General features: G+C 37.0%; 1 protein-coding gene across 1 annotated transcript in view; it reads left to right on the forward strand.

The window, feature by feature from the left end:
* syne2b (spectrin repeat containing, nuclear envelope 2b) overlaps positions 1 to 15373 on the forward strand; it is a 200381-nt gene that overhangs the window by 16868 nt on the left and 168140 nt on the right. The window contains exons 11-28 of the mRNA XM_056471431.1: positions 373 to 486; positions 1874 to 2011; positions 2111 to 2275; positions 2356 to 2468; positions 3026 to 3194; positions 3299 to 3395; positions 4309 to 4508; positions 5221 to 5385; positions 5458 to 5595; positions 7328 to 7429; positions 7541 to 7717; positions 7810 to 7968; positions 8156 to 10726; positions 10803 to 10937; positions 11103 to 11243; positions 13272 to 13465; positions 14998 to 15091; positions 15266 to 15348. Of these exons, the coding sequence (XP_056327406.1) occupies positions 373 to 486; positions 1874 to 2011; positions 2111 to 2275; positions 2356 to 2468; positions 3026 to 3194; positions 3299 to 3395; positions 4309 to 4508; positions 5221 to 5385; positions 5458 to 5595; positions 7328 to 7429; positions 7541 to 7717; positions 7810 to 7968; positions 8156 to 10726; positions 10803 to 10937; positions 11103 to 11243; positions 13272 to 13465; positions 14998 to 15091; positions 15266 to 15348 (4955 nt within the window). The remainder of the gene's footprint in view (positions 1 to 372; positions 487 to 1873; positions 2012 to 2110; positions 2276 to 2355; positions 2469 to 3025; positions 3195 to 3298; positions 3396 to 4308; positions 4509 to 5220; positions 5386 to 5457; positions 5596 to 7327; positions 7430 to 7540; positions 7718 to 7809; positions 7969 to 8155; positions 10727 to 10802; positions 10938 to 11102; positions 11244 to 13271; positions 13466 to 14997; positions 15092 to 15265; positions 15349 to 15373) is intronic.

The following is a 15373-nucleotide window of genomic DNA, read 5'->3' on the forward strand; positions in this document are numbered from 1 at the left end:
ATAATCCCTTAATTTAAACGCGATTTAATAAAGCAGCACTTGTGTTTGAAGACACTAATACACTAGACTTGAGCATTTTAACTGGAGACATGCTGAGAAAGCTGGTGTGTGTCTAGAACTTGCTTCCTCCAGAGACCTGATGTACTAATTTCTGACTGCTTTACTGTTTAGTGTGTAATACAGCTGGTAATTAGGCTTTAATCCAAATTTAATCCATATAATTTACTTCAGACTTTAACTGATGGAAAATTTTGTTTTGTATTGCTGACTTTAATGACTAAACACTGCCTGCTGGGTAACAAAATGAAGGGCGGCTGAAAATGAAAATTTTGGGGCGACTGATGAGTTCTTTTTTTGTTCCTGTTTATCCAGACTTCAACCAATCAGAAGGCTCAGGAGGTCACATGCTGGTTGGATCAGGCCTATCAGGAGCTGATTGAAGGGTGGGACTCCACAGAGGGAGAGAGCTATGCTGAAAGATATCAGGTAAAACCTGAATATAGATTTTTTTATTTTATATTATTTTTATTTTATTTTATTTTTATTCTATTTTATTTTATTATTATTTATTTTATTCATTCATTTTATTTTATTTTGTTTTATTTTTTTTTATTTTTTATTTATTTAATTCATTTATTTTGTTTAATTTAATTTAGTTTTATTGTATTATTATTTATTAATTTATATTTTTTATTATTTTTCATTTTTTATTTTATACATTCATTCATTTTCTTTTCGGCTTAGTCCCTTTATTAATCTGATGCCCTTCCAGCTGCAACCCATCACTGGGAAACATCCATACACACTCATTTACACACATGCACTACGGCCAACTTAGCTCACCCAATTCACCCATACCACGTGTCTTTGGACTTGTGGGGGAAACCGGAGGACCCAGAGGAAACCCACACGAACACGGGGAGAATATACAAACTCCACACAGAAACGCCAACTGAACCAGCGATTTACTTTTATTTTATTTTATTTTATTTTATTTATTTTGTTTAATTTAATCTAATTTATTTTTGTTTTATTTATTTTTATTTATTTATTTGTTTATTATTTATTTGTATTTTATTCATTAATTTTATTTTATTTATTTTATTTTATTTTATTTTATTTTATTCATTCATTTATTTTGTTTAATTTAATCTAATTTATTTTTGTTTTATTTAGTTTTATTTATTTATTCATTTATTATTTATTTGTATTTTATTCATTCATTTAATGTAATTTAATTTTATTTTATTTTATTTTATTTTTATTTATTTTCTATTTTATTCATTCATTTGTTTTATTTTATTTTGTTTATTTTATTTTGTTTTATTAGTATTTAGTTTTACCTATTTTATTCATTCATTTATTTTGTTTAATTTAATTTATTTTTGTTTTATTTATTTTTATTTATTTATTCATATATTATTTATTTTATTTTATTAATCTATTTAGTTATTTATTTTTATTTATTTATTCATATATTATTTATTTTTATTTTATTAATCTATTTAGTTTAATGAATTATTCATTCATTTATTTTGTTTAATTTAATTTATTTTTGTTTTATTTATTTTTATTTATTTATTCATATATTATTTATTTTTATTTTATTAATCTATTTAGTTTAATTTAATTTATTTGTTTTATTTAGTTTTATTTTATTATTATTTATAAAAAAATTATTCATTTGTTTGTTTTATTTTATTAGTATTTTTTTATTTTTATTTTATTCATTTATTTATTTTAATTAATTTATTTATTTATAAACCTGTTATGTCATATTGACAGTGGTGAGATGGAAATTAATACATTTGCACTGGTTTTGTTGAACATGATAATTTATTTTTGCATTAATGTTTATTTACATTTGTTTCAGGTCTTTCACACCTTTATTGTGTCATTTAATGAACAACGCCGTCCCGTGATGCCACTTTTAACAGCAATGAAGAGGACACCCCAGCTCAGTGCTGAGCAGAAAGCTCTCAGACGATCATGGGACACTCTCGCTGAGAAGGTCAGAGGTCAAAACAGAAATGCATGCACTTAGCTCTTAGTGTACAGAAATGCATAGACTTCTTTTGCTAATTGGCACTGATGTGTGCGTCTGTGGTAGCTGCGTGAGTACAAAACAGAGCTGGACCTGAGTCTCCCATCACCACTGGACACTGTGGGCCGCTGGTTGTTGCGTATTGAAGAGGTTTTATCTGCTGAAGAGAACGAGCCAATGGACCATGCACGAGCTGCTGAGGAGGCCCGGGAGAAACTGGAGATATTGAAGGTTTGACTTTGACTTTGTGCTATAGAGCTGTTCAGTCACAAAAATGCAAGTAGCATCACGTTTCTGCCTCTTGTTTGTAGGTGTGTTTGGAAGAGATGCCTCATCATATCAAGAGGTTTAATACGTTTCAAAACACAAATGAGTTTGGAGAGACTCTGGTGCCGACAGACAAGATGGAAGAGATGAAGCGAAGGTACATTTGATCACTCAATCAGTTATTACTCTTATTGAGAATAAAACAGCATCACTTTAAAAGGGGTAGATCACCCAATTTTTTTAAGGGGTTTTAACCTTTATTGGGATAGGACAGTGGAAATTTTACAGACAGGAAAGTGTGGGGAGCAGAGAAAGGGAAAGGATCAACAAAGGACCTTGAGCCAGGAATCAAACTCAGGTCACCATGAGCACCTTGGTGCTATGTGTCGACACACTAACCACCACAAGGCTATTGGCGTTGACCACCCAAAAATTTTAATTTTGCCATTTTTACTTGTTCTCCACTTCACGTTACAAACCTGTATAAGTTTCTGTCTTGCATTGAACACAAAAGAACATTTTGAAGAATGTTGGAAAATTGTAGTCATTGACTTGGATGTCAAAGGCTACTGGTTTCCAACTTTCTTCAGAATATCTATTCTTTTGGATTCAACAGAAAAAAGAAAAGCTTGAATTTTTGGGTGAACTATCCCTTTTATTATTTCTTTGGTTATTTTATGAACTTTTCCTGTACTGTTTGTGTCAATTTCTCAGGTTCACCAGTGTCCGTGTAACCGCTAAATATCATGGAATTAAGCTGGAGTACCGCGAATGCAGACACACAGTGTTGGACCTGCTGAATCAACTTAACATTAAACTACGATCTTGGAAAAGAGCTTACATTTCACAGGAGGCTGTTCGTGTACTAATGCAGGACTGGAATGTATGTGAGAATTTTTGGTCACAAAAAGTGACAATGCTAAACCACGCTGCTTAATAGTTAAAAGAATTAAATAAAATCCTTAAACTTTGATTACAATTTTTTAGGAGACTGTTAACAAACAGGAACTGATGTCTTTGCTGGACGGGGCTCTCCAAAGACTGAAATTGATCGCCAACAAATACACCAGCAAGGCTGCCTTGGGTAATACACATAAATATCACAGTTAAAGGTGTATGGAAGTTTTTTTTGACTGTTTATCTGGAAAAAAAAAACAATGCTAAAATTAATTATTCTCCATTCAAGATGTGCATTCGTCAGAAAATCTGTCTTTGTTTTGTTCCTAAAACCAGCCTCCTGCCAGTTCAGGGCTCACAAAATTTCTAAATTCCTGGTAGCCCAAACAAAATTATATTATTTAACTTTTTTATGTTATTATTAACTTTTTTATTATTATTTAACTAGATTTTTTGAAAATAATTAAAAAATGTTGTTAAGTGAACGTTGTTATAATAATGTAAACATAATAAATAGAATGTTCACTTGTGGTTATTTTGGACTTTTCTAACTTAGGCTATTTCTGTATCTGAATCTTATGTCGGTGTGATCTCTCAGTGAGTAATGACTGTGCCGCGCATTCAATACAGAACAAGCGATTGAACTGACAGAAACACTATGCTACGTTATTTGGGAGGTACTTGATAATATTGTGGATTTATTGCTGGTCTCACTTTGTGAGAGAATGTAAACCATTGAAAAAAACAATAGCCCTAGGATATCGGGCTACAAGATTTTGCAAGCCCTGCAGTTGGAGGACAGTTGCAGCCTCTGAAACGAGTTGCAGATTTCTAAACATCCACATGAGGTGGTTTTGATTTTGCAAACCAAATAAACAATTACAAATGTAAACATTAGCTAATCAGCTTACAGTGTAAGGCTCGATTGTAAGGCACGCTTGCTCCTGTTGGTGTCCTCATCCTGGCAATCTGCGTGTGTGTAATGTCAGAGGATGGAGGGGGGAAAAAACCTATCTAATATTTAGAATTTGGACTGCTGTATATGTAAATTGTACTTGTGAATATTGAACAGTTAATAACCAGGCTGATATCTGTCTCAGCTGGTGACTCGACTCAGGTAAATCATCAAGTGGCTGATCTGGAAGCAGATGTTACAGCTACTCTGGAAGGTGTTCGAATGGTGAGGGGAACTATGGGACGTGTGCTGGCAGCATGGGACTCTTACAGCGATATCTACACCTCACTGCGTGCATGGCTAGAGCAAGGTCCACATGGCCAGCGACATGGGCAGAGAACAGAGGTGCAATAATTTTCTTCACTATTGCATTTTGAAGTTTGATTAAGATTGATTAAGTTAACTTAATTGTTTTTATAAATTTATGTGGATTGAACATAAAACAATTAAGTTGTCCCAAAAAACCCTTAAGAATTGGGTTAATAAGTAAGATTACTGTTTACTTTATATACTAATGAGCAGGCACTCACATAATTATATTCTTAAATACTCAGATGATACGGTAATTTTACGTTTGCTGAAAAAACAAGATCCTGTTTCTGTTTATTTTTCTGAAATTGATTCATTTGTTGAGTGGTGTGATGAAAACTTCTTAAAAGTTAATACGAAAAAAACAAAGGAAGTAATATTTGATCCTAAGTGTGTTGTCGAGCATTTACCAGTGTTTATACATAATCAAGAAATCACTCAGGTACAGTCATACAAGTATTTGGGAATTTACATAGATAGGTCTCTAACAAGGAACACTCACGTAAATTGGATTTGTGAAAAGGTTCATCAAAGACTTTATTTTCTACGAAGGTTATGGTTCTATGGTGTTGACAAGAAAATCAAAAAAATTTCCCCTTGAGGGACAATAAAGTATACACACAAACAAATATACAAACATAGTTTGAACAAGCCGGAAACATCATTTTTTGATTGTAGCTAGGCAAGGCTTGCATATTTTAATAGCTGCTTGTGTGTTCTCTGGAATGTAAACCTGATGATTACCTAGGTGACCTTATCAGTGATGTCAGAGTGGAGTTCTCGTCAAGCTCACCTGAACGATGTGGCCAGCTACCTGATAGAGGTCACAGACCCACAGACTAGCCGTGCTATTTCAGATGAACTCTGCAGGATCAATCTCCTCTGGGCAGACTTTGCCAAAACATCTCAGTTTGTGAGTCATCTATCATGTTCAAACTTGAATAAAGATTAACTCAGAGGATTTAATGCAACTTGCATATTTCAGTCTTTAGCTGAGGAGCCCAGTGCTGCCCCTTCCAGCCCTCAGACAGTTCAGGCCCTGATGAGAGAGGCCACTCAGTTATTGAAAGAACCTGTGGAGGTGGTTTCTGGATCACTACGTACCTACACAAAGAGACTACAGGTATACAGTATGTGCACACACACATATTTGCACTCATACAGAGATAAAAATCGACAATATATATTTCATGTTATACTAGTATGCCTACACGGAATCTACGGACACAGAAATCCACAGAAAAATCCACAGACTTTTGAACCCCGGATTCAGTCTATTTATTTACTTATGAAAATGTGTTAATATATATATTTTTTAATTTTATAAATAAATTTTTATATAAATGTCAGTAATATTGTTAAATAATATACAAATATTTAGATGTTTATGTACAATACACTTTGTAAAGACATATTTTCTGTCTTTCAGTTAGTGTATTATATGAGACTTAATGTAGCTTTGTTTACAAAACAAGTTGTGCTAATTGTTTATTTAAACCTTAAATAAAAGATAAAAAGAAGTTATTATTTTTTACTTCATGTACATTTCATTACTCTCAAAAACATTCTGCTAATTTATTCTGGAAACATGCTAACAACATGCTAATTCTTATTGGAAATATATTAACAACATGATAATATGTGCTGAAAACATGGTAGATACATGCTAATTCATACTAGAAACATGCTAGAAATGTGCTAATTCATACTGGAAACATGTTAACAACATGATAATATGTGCTGGAAACATGCTAGAAACATGCTAATTCATACTGGAAACATGCTAAGCCATACTGCAGACATGCTAGCAGCATGCTAATACATACTGGAAACATGTTAACAACTTGATAATATGTGCTGTGAACATGCTAGATACATGCTCATTCATACTGGAAACATGTTAACAACTTAATAATATGTGCTGGAAACATGCTAGATACATGCTAATTCATACTGGAAACATGCTAGAAATGTGCTAATTCATACTGGAAACATGTTAACAACATGATAATATGTGCTGGAAACATGCTAGATATATGTTAATTCATACTGGAAACATGCTAGAAATGTGCTAATTCATACTGGAAACATGTTAACAACATGATAATATGTGCTGGAAACATGCTAGATATATGTTAATTCATACTAAAAAAATGTTAACAACTTGATAATATGTGCTGCGAACATGCTAGATACATGCTCATTCATACTGGAAACATGTTAACAACATGATAATATGTGCTGGAAACATGCTAGATACATGCTAATTCATACTGGAAACATGCTAAGCCATACTGGAAACATGCTAGCAGCATGCTAATTCATACTGGAAACATGTTAACAACTTGATAATATGTGCTGGAAACATGCTAGATACATGCTAATTCATACTGGAAACATGCTAAACCATACTGGAAACATGTTAGCAGCATGCTAATTCATACTGGAAACATGCTAGAAATGTGCTAATTCATACTGGAAACATGCTAGCAACAAGCTAATTCATACTGGGAACATGCTAGGAACATGCTATTGCATACTGAAATCATGCTAGTAACATGACAATTCTTATTGAAAACATGAAAACAACATGATAATCCATACTAGAAACATGCTAACTTTTTCATCTATCCATACTTTTTCATCTGTCCATACTTTATCAAACTGTTTCAAATAAACAAACTAATTCCAACAGGCTTTCTCAAGCCACCGTAAAGTTTGCCTTCAAACTTTGATATCTAGATATTATTATTACTGTATTTGTGATTTTTTTGTTGTTGTTGTTTTATGCTTTGTTTTATCATTTTTAGATTGGTTTTAAGAGTAATTAAACTTAAAATTGTAATTTCTTCCAGCTTATGATGAAGAAAATAAAAGATGTGGATTTAGAGGCCATAACCCCATCATTAGACTGCTCTCCAGAAACTCTGAGCAAACTTCAACAAGCTATTCCTGAAGTAAGGAAGTAAATTGCTTTGATGACATGCACATCTACACTAAATCAGACTGACTTTAGGTCTTTATGTACATAATAAGAATATAATATGGAATAATGTCTTTATATCCAGGTATTGCAGACACTCTGTGAGGCTGAACAGGTGTGTGATGAGCTGCGTGTGAGTGTCAGTGGGTTGGATGGCCGTCTAGCTGAACTATTACATTGGGAGATGGAAGCCAGAGAGCTTTATCATCTCCTAAAGGAACAAATACACAGGCAGAAGAGAGGACAAGTCCCACAGGCTCGGGTATGAATTAAAAAGCAACACAAAATGTTAATTTGTTCACCACCTCTCCTTGAAATACCTCTGATTTGGAAGGCTTCCTCTTTTTTCCCTAGGTGTTAATTTCAAGAGGGCTACAGTTAGAGGGTCAGGTGGTTATGGAGGAGCAGGATCTGCAAGTCATGGTCATGAGTTTTCAGAAGTCTTCACCGTTGCAGTATCTCATTGCATCCACCATGCAGGACAGGGTCCGCGCTGCTGTTGAAAAGTCACAGGTCTGTCAGTTATTTTTGGATGAAAATGGTTGCACCTTTGATGTATTGATCAAAATAATAAAATGTATAACACTGAAACTACCAAAAACTAATCACTAAGTAATTAGCAATTAGCATGTATTATCTAAGCATACTTAACACTGTTTTAAAATTGTATTATAAATATGATCATGTTAAATTTTACCAGGAAGCTGTAGGGATGCTCAGCTCTTTGGGGTCTTGCAGAGACAGAAGCCCTTCCAGAGACCAGCCCCCTTCAAAGATATTTGCCCAGTATCAAGAGGGAGAGAAAGAGTCCCAAATCCAGTCAACCTCTCAATCAGGAGCCACTAGCCAACCAGAAACCCAGCCTGCAGTCAGAGCAAAAGTCCCAATATCTTCTCAAATGCCCTCAGAGGTACCTTCTGTAGTCCTGAAGACCCAGCAGTGTAGTCAACCTGTACCTATGATTGTTGTACAAGATTATGAAGAGGAAAAAGGTAGCCCACAATCACAAATACACCCCTGTGAGCAGGAAAAAGACTCTCAGTCCATTGAGCTTAAGTCACAAAAAGTTGTCGAAGCTCAAGCAAAAAGTTACATAGTCAAAGAACAATGTGTAGAAAGTCAGACATCTTCAACACAACATGTAACACAACAGCTAGAAGAAAACCAGAGACAGGTGCAGGCTCCAATACCTAGCCAACTTTCACAGAATGAACAAAAAGTAGCATCACAAGGTCATCATGAACAACAACTAGCAACACAGGCACATGTGCACATCCAACAACAAGATAAAACTCAGTCTTCGAAACAGCAATTGGTTCAAGCATCAATGTCAACACAGTCACAACTTCAGGGCCAATTAGAAACACAATCACAGAAAGACATTACAGGCCAAAATCAAGCTCCAAAGCAGAAGAGGAAAGCTAAAAAGTCCCAGGCGAATCTGCAGAACAGACCTTGGCTTCAGCAGAGAAGTCAATTGGAAATCGTTACCCTAAAAACAGCTCAAGAGGTCCCACAGTCTCAACCAAAACCAGTGTACAAAGGCCAAATAAGTTCTCAAGCACCACCACAGCATATAGTTGCTGTTAGCCCTATAATAGCTCTGGGACCTTCTCAAAGCAGTGTGACAGCACAGTCAAAATATGTTGTTGAGAGTGATGAGAAGTGCCCGAAGCAAAATCAACCTGTTGCACGGGAGAAGGTGACACAAAAACTAGCTCAACCTGAGCCAGCAATTCCAGCACAACCAATGACACAAACACAACCACAACAGTCAGTGACTGTTACAAATAATCCAGTGCAAAGCCAACCTCAACCTGCTATATTAACTCAAGCCCAAGCAACTTTAAAAAGCACACATGCTGCACCCATTCAGCAACAAAAGCAACCTCACACAGTGACATCACAGCAACCTGATAGGATGATCCCAAAACAAGCACAACCTCAATTCATGACTCCCATGCAGCCACAGGTTATGCCCCAATGGCAGCCTCAACAGACCATCATTCAATCTCACTCTGCAGTACCACAACCACAAAGATTTCCAGTGACCCAAGCAATGCCCCAAGGTATTTCCAGGCAAGTCCAGCAGTACCCAACACCTTCCATGCAACCACAAATGATAATGCAGATGCAACAGTCACCACATGGAGCAGTGCAAACTCAGTCACAAATACTCCACAGTCCGACGGTAATTCCCCCTCAATCCAAAGGTGCATCCCCCATACAACCCAGAATCATCTCTATGCCTCAACCTCAGAAGCCTGTTCAATCTCAGACCCAAGCTCAGCTGAAAGCACAGGGAAGTGCTCCACTTATGACTCAACCTGTAGGGCAACCACTATGGTGTTCACCCAGAGATGCCACTCAGAATTACCCTAAAGTTCAAGGACCAGTTCCTGCCCAAATGCAGCCTCTGGCTCATTTCCAAACTCATCCCCAACCTCAAAGTTTCCCTCCAGCTCAACCCCAGCAATGGTCACCAATAAGACCTGGAATTGTAGCCCAGACCTATCCCACTGTTCAAGTCTCAGGTCAGGCAGTCCAATCCCAACCTCAAATATCTATTTATCCTAAAACCCAGCCACAACCACAGCCTCAGCAATGGCACTCTCCCAGACCTGAATCACCTTGGGGTCAATCACAGATAAGACCTCAAGGTCCAGTTCAACATTGGAGGCCAGTCAGTCCAGAGGGTGTCAGCCCAGTATACCCCAGGGCTGAAACTCAAGGGCAAGGACCACATCCTCAGTCCCAATATCAATCCCTACCAAGGCCACAAAGCCCTCAACGGCAGTGGGGTCCAGTCAGGACAGAACATCAGTTTCAAGTTTCTTCCCAGACTACATTACATGGAGTTCCCCATCCAATTGCTCCATGGAATCAGCCAACTATTAAAGCTCCCATAAGACCTCAGAGTCCACAGCAGCCTCAGCAAAGCCAGCAACAGTTGGGTCCATCCAGGACAGAGGTCTCATCTGAATCCCTTATCCAAAGCCAAGCTACCCAGGAAGAATTTCAGTCCCAAGATCTAACAAAGCCACAATTGCCAGTACAGGAACCACCCCAACAACAGTCAACTCCTCGGGTCAAGCAGCCAGCACTTGCCCAGGCCCCTCCTCAAGCCTATACTGAGGCCTATATAAAGGCACAGGCTCTAGTTAGGGACAGATTTGAGGAAGCTAAGCATTGTCTTCAGGAGCACATTCTCGAAGCTATTAGTGTATTTAAGGACAAGCAAATGACGGATGAACAAGTGTCAGTTAAGGAGGTTTGTCTATTTTATTCATAAGTTAGTTTGCTTTTCCAGATGAGTAAAGGACATTTTTGGTGTTTTTTTTTTTCAGGAGACTCTTCGATCTCTGGACCCTGAGCTCCTTGAAGAGTTCTTGAGGGCTGCCGAAGGCATGGAAGCTTTCTGCACCCCATCTGAACTTAGAGACATGGAGTTTTTCACACAGTCTGTTAGAACACAGTGGAAGGTATTTGTGTAGAATTATTAATGGTTGTTTATTTGTATCTGCTGTGTGACTTAATGTTGTTAACCATTTCAGATACTAACTGAAATGCTGTTCACCATATGCAACTCTTTGTCTTTGAGTGTTTGTTTGCTTGCTGTTGTGTTTTACTTGAATAAATATTTTTAGGCTGTTCGACTGGAAATATCAGAATTTGTAAGGCAACTCAGATTTGAGTTAACCCGTCTGTATTTTAACCGTTTGGTTGAGGCATGTGAAAGACGCTTTAAGAAGGAAAGACTCAGCTTTAGCCCTGAATCAGTAGGAGAGGTAAAGTTACAACCACCCCAAATACAGAGCATGAAAAATCTTATGGACAGATGGGTGTAGGGATGAATTTTTCTCAACTGTATTTTATTTCTTCCTTTGTTGAAACATTTGCATTTGGGGTCCATTAATCCTTACAATTCTGGGTCTCGACTTTCCTTTTAACCACATCACTACTCACTCACTTGGCATGACACAAAACTAACCAATTTTCATCAGTGCTTGCATGTGCAACGTAAAGAAAGTAACATTAAAGGTGCAATAGGAGATCTTGGAAAATGCTAATGTTAGCCTGATAGCACTGAAAGCCTATGTCTCATCATGCAAATCGGCATTCAAATACACGCCTCCTGAAGGCATGAACGCGCACTAAACATCACAAAAATACATTAGATAACATTCACCACAGAGAAAACTTTATAGTACAGTTAGTAATAACAATAGCAATCTGTTAAAAAGATTTTTTCATTTTTATCTGAACTGTGTGCGTGAAGGTGCCGATGATGTAATGTTTTCTGCACTAACAGGGTGCACATACAGTAGATATGCAATTGACCCTTCGCTAAGCCACACCTGAAAACCGTCACACACCAATCATGGCTTAGCAACAGTAGCTACGCGAGGGAGGTCTGTCAAGCTTTCGAGCAAGGAAAACAAGCCAAAAGTGTTGTGCATATGGATTGTGTAATTCTGATACTCGGTATCCTAAAAGTTTAGACGGGGTGGTGGAATGTTTCTCCCTTTCCAAAACCTAAAACCCAAGGGGAGAAATGCCAGCATGGATCAAACTGTGTGAGGGGCCATAAAGCAGCATAATCCAGTCATATTTCCCTCTGTTTCAAGCTACGAATATTTGCATTACATATCAACAGAACAAAACAGAGATATGATCACAAACTGTTTTTCAGTAATTTATAACTCTCATGTTCATGTCAGAGCTACAACTCACCAATGTTTTCAACGGTCTTTTGGAGATTTACTAATTGGTGATGATGACAATATAGCAGGTTAGTGTCTGCTTTTATATTTGGTGTTGGATTAATATTTGCTGGTAGGGAAACTCTATTTGTTCACTTCTGCTATTTATACTTAGATTTGCATTTTAAGTTATTTATTTTTTCCACTTAACTGCAAATTAGAAGAGAAACGGTATAAAAAGCACCAAACATACTGACAGTTATTGGTACTGTACATTGTTATGGGTCAATGAAGCTAATATTTGGCACAAATCCATCAATTTCCGCTTTTTGGCCTTTCTTTCCATGAATGAATTATGTTCATTCATGGAATACACACTGTCCATGCGTGTTTCCTCATCGGTTTGTAACGATTAATCTATCAGGCTTTTATTCAATTAATCTATCAGGCTTTTTGGCTAAAAAAGGTAAATCACAGTTTAATTTGTTATTATTAGAGTATTTTTAAATTTCACCTATCATGCTGTGCATGAACTAAGCTGTTGAATGGCTAGCGTATGAGGCGGCTAGGCTTTAGCTTAAATTTTGATCAAATTATTCTCTAATCGGTTGCGCATTATGTCGTGAATATACCCCTGTAATGCAAACTGCAGTCCTTTTTTGTCTGGCTTTCTCATATATCTCTCCTGTTCACCAAAATTGGACTAATTATATCCCTGGGAATGACTGACACCGGCGCATACATATTGTAATAGACGTGCCAGGCACAAAAACTTGACAGGCATAACAACAGTAACTAAGAAGGGCAGGGCTTAGTGGAGGGTCAATTACATAATTTGATAGGCAGGCAGGACAGCGTATCATAATGTTTGGACCGAAAGTGTTAATTGGACATGCTTTTATTTTTCTTACACCTTCCAAAGAATCTTAAAATACATATAAATACATTTGAACCACTTAATTAATGATTGATATTAGGATGTGAAGAGACTTTCAACCAGCATAACAAAGATTGTTTCTGAATTCAATCATCTATTGCACCTTTAATTAACAATAAAACAAAGATGAAAATATCATTAAAAGTAACAATAGCTTTTTGTCTCTCTTCCTGAAGGCTTGTTTTTCAACAGAGGGCAGTCTGGCAGAGGCAGGAAAGCAGTTAGAAGCTCTAAAAGAGTTGTGTGATACTCTGAGTCCTGAAGATGCACACAGGCTCGCACAAGCTCAGCTCAGAGAATGTGAGAGACGGCTTGCTGCCATCCAGCGTCAGTTCAGTGGAGACGCAGAGACACCTGCTCCAGACACTGGGTAACAAAGAGAACCACTCTCATATGTCTCATATCTCTGATACAACCTTATTAGACTTTAGTTTACTCAAAATGGAAATTGTGTCATCGTTTACTCACCCTTTACTTGTTTCAAACCTTTATCAGTTTGTTTCCTATGTTGAACACAACATGTACATTGCATTTACACTAACCGGCCACTTTATTAGGTACACCTGTCCAACTGCTTGTTAATGCAAATTTCTAATCAGCCAATCACATGGCAGCAACTCAATGCATTTAAGCATGTAGATATGGTCAAGACGATCTGCTGCAGTTCAAACTGAGCATCAGAAAGGGGAAGAAAGGTGATTTAAGTGACTTTGAATGTGGCATGGTTGTTGGTGCCAGACAGGCTGGTCTGAGTATTTCAGAAACTGCTGATCTACTAGAATTTTCACGCACAACCATCTCTAAGGTTTACAAAGAATGGTCCGAAAAAGAGGAAAAAAAAAAGTGAGCGGCAGTTCTGTAGGCGCAAATGCCTTGTTGATTCCAGAGGTCAGAGGAAAACGTTGCCTGCTCTGATGATTCTCAATTTCTGCTGTGACATTTGGATGATAGGGTCAGAATTTGCCATCAACAACATGAAAGCACGAATCCATCTTGCCTTGTATCAATGGTTCAGGCTAGTGGTGGTGGTGTAATGGTGTGGGGGATATTTTCTTGCCACACTTTGCGCCCATTAGTACCAAATGAGCATCATGTCAATGTCACAGCCTACCTGAGTATTGTTGCTGACCATGTCCATCCCTTTATGACCATCCTCTGATGGCTACTTCCAGCAGGATAACGCGTGAATAATCTAAGACTACTTTCTTGAACATGTCAATAAGTTCACTGTACTCAAATGGCCTCCACAGTCACCAGATCTCAATCCAATAGAGCACCTTTGGGATGTGGTGAAACATGAGATTCACATCATGGTTGTGCAGCCAACAAATCTGCAGCAACTACGTGATGCTATCATGTCAATATGGACCAAAATCTCTGAGGAATGTTTCCAGTACCTTGTTGAATCTATGTCACGAGGATCAAGGTAGTTCTGAAGGCAAAAGAGGGTCCAACTCGGTACTAGTAAGGTGTACCAAATAAAGTGCCGGTGAGTGTACATTTATTAATTTAGCAGGCACTTTATTCAAAGCGACTATAAATGCTATGACAAATAGAAGTTACTAATTAAAAGAGAGGAGAAATTGCCAAATGTTTTCAAGAAGCATGGAGTGTTGATAAATAGTCTGATGTATACGGTCAGAGTCTGTCCCACAAGTCACAAAAGAATACATTTTGAGGAAAGCTAGAAACCTGTAACCATTGACTTCCATGTATTTGCTTTTCTTATTAAGGAAGGCAATGGTTACAGGTTTTTAGCTTTCATCAAGATATATGGTTTCATGTCCAACAAAATAAAGAAACTCATAAAGGCTTTGAACCGCTTAATGGTGAGTAAATAGTTAGTGCATTCTCCTTTTTGGGTTAACTAACCCTTAAATGTTTCTTTTTATTAACCAATAGTTTACAAACTGAGCAAACAAAAGAGCCACCAACTCAGAAAGCACCGACAATCCCACCACCTGTTGAGAAGCTCACAGAGGTTATTGTTCCAGAGGTAAAACTATATGAATATTTTATATGACCTATATATTATGTATTTTAGAACCTATTACATTTACAAACAGAAAAGTTACCTTGTGTTATTGTATCTGGATAAGCATGCATTGAACTGACTGTTTTATAAGGACTGAATGAAAGATTTTGAGTACATGTCGTGATGTTGTTTTAGGCTGTTATACCAGTTAGCCCCCAGCGACCGAGAACTGTGGAGAAGAGAGAGATAGTGAAACAAACGAGTACAGAAGAGGACAGGTATGCATTTAAAAAGAGAACAGCT

Source organism: Danio aesculapii, chromosome 13 (genome assembly GCF_903798145.1).
Source record: "Danio aesculapii chromosome 13, fDanAes4.1, whole genome shotgun sequence".
Taxonomy (NCBI): Eukaryota; Metazoa; Chordata; class Actinopteri; order Cypriniformes; family Danionidae; genus Danio; species Danio aesculapii.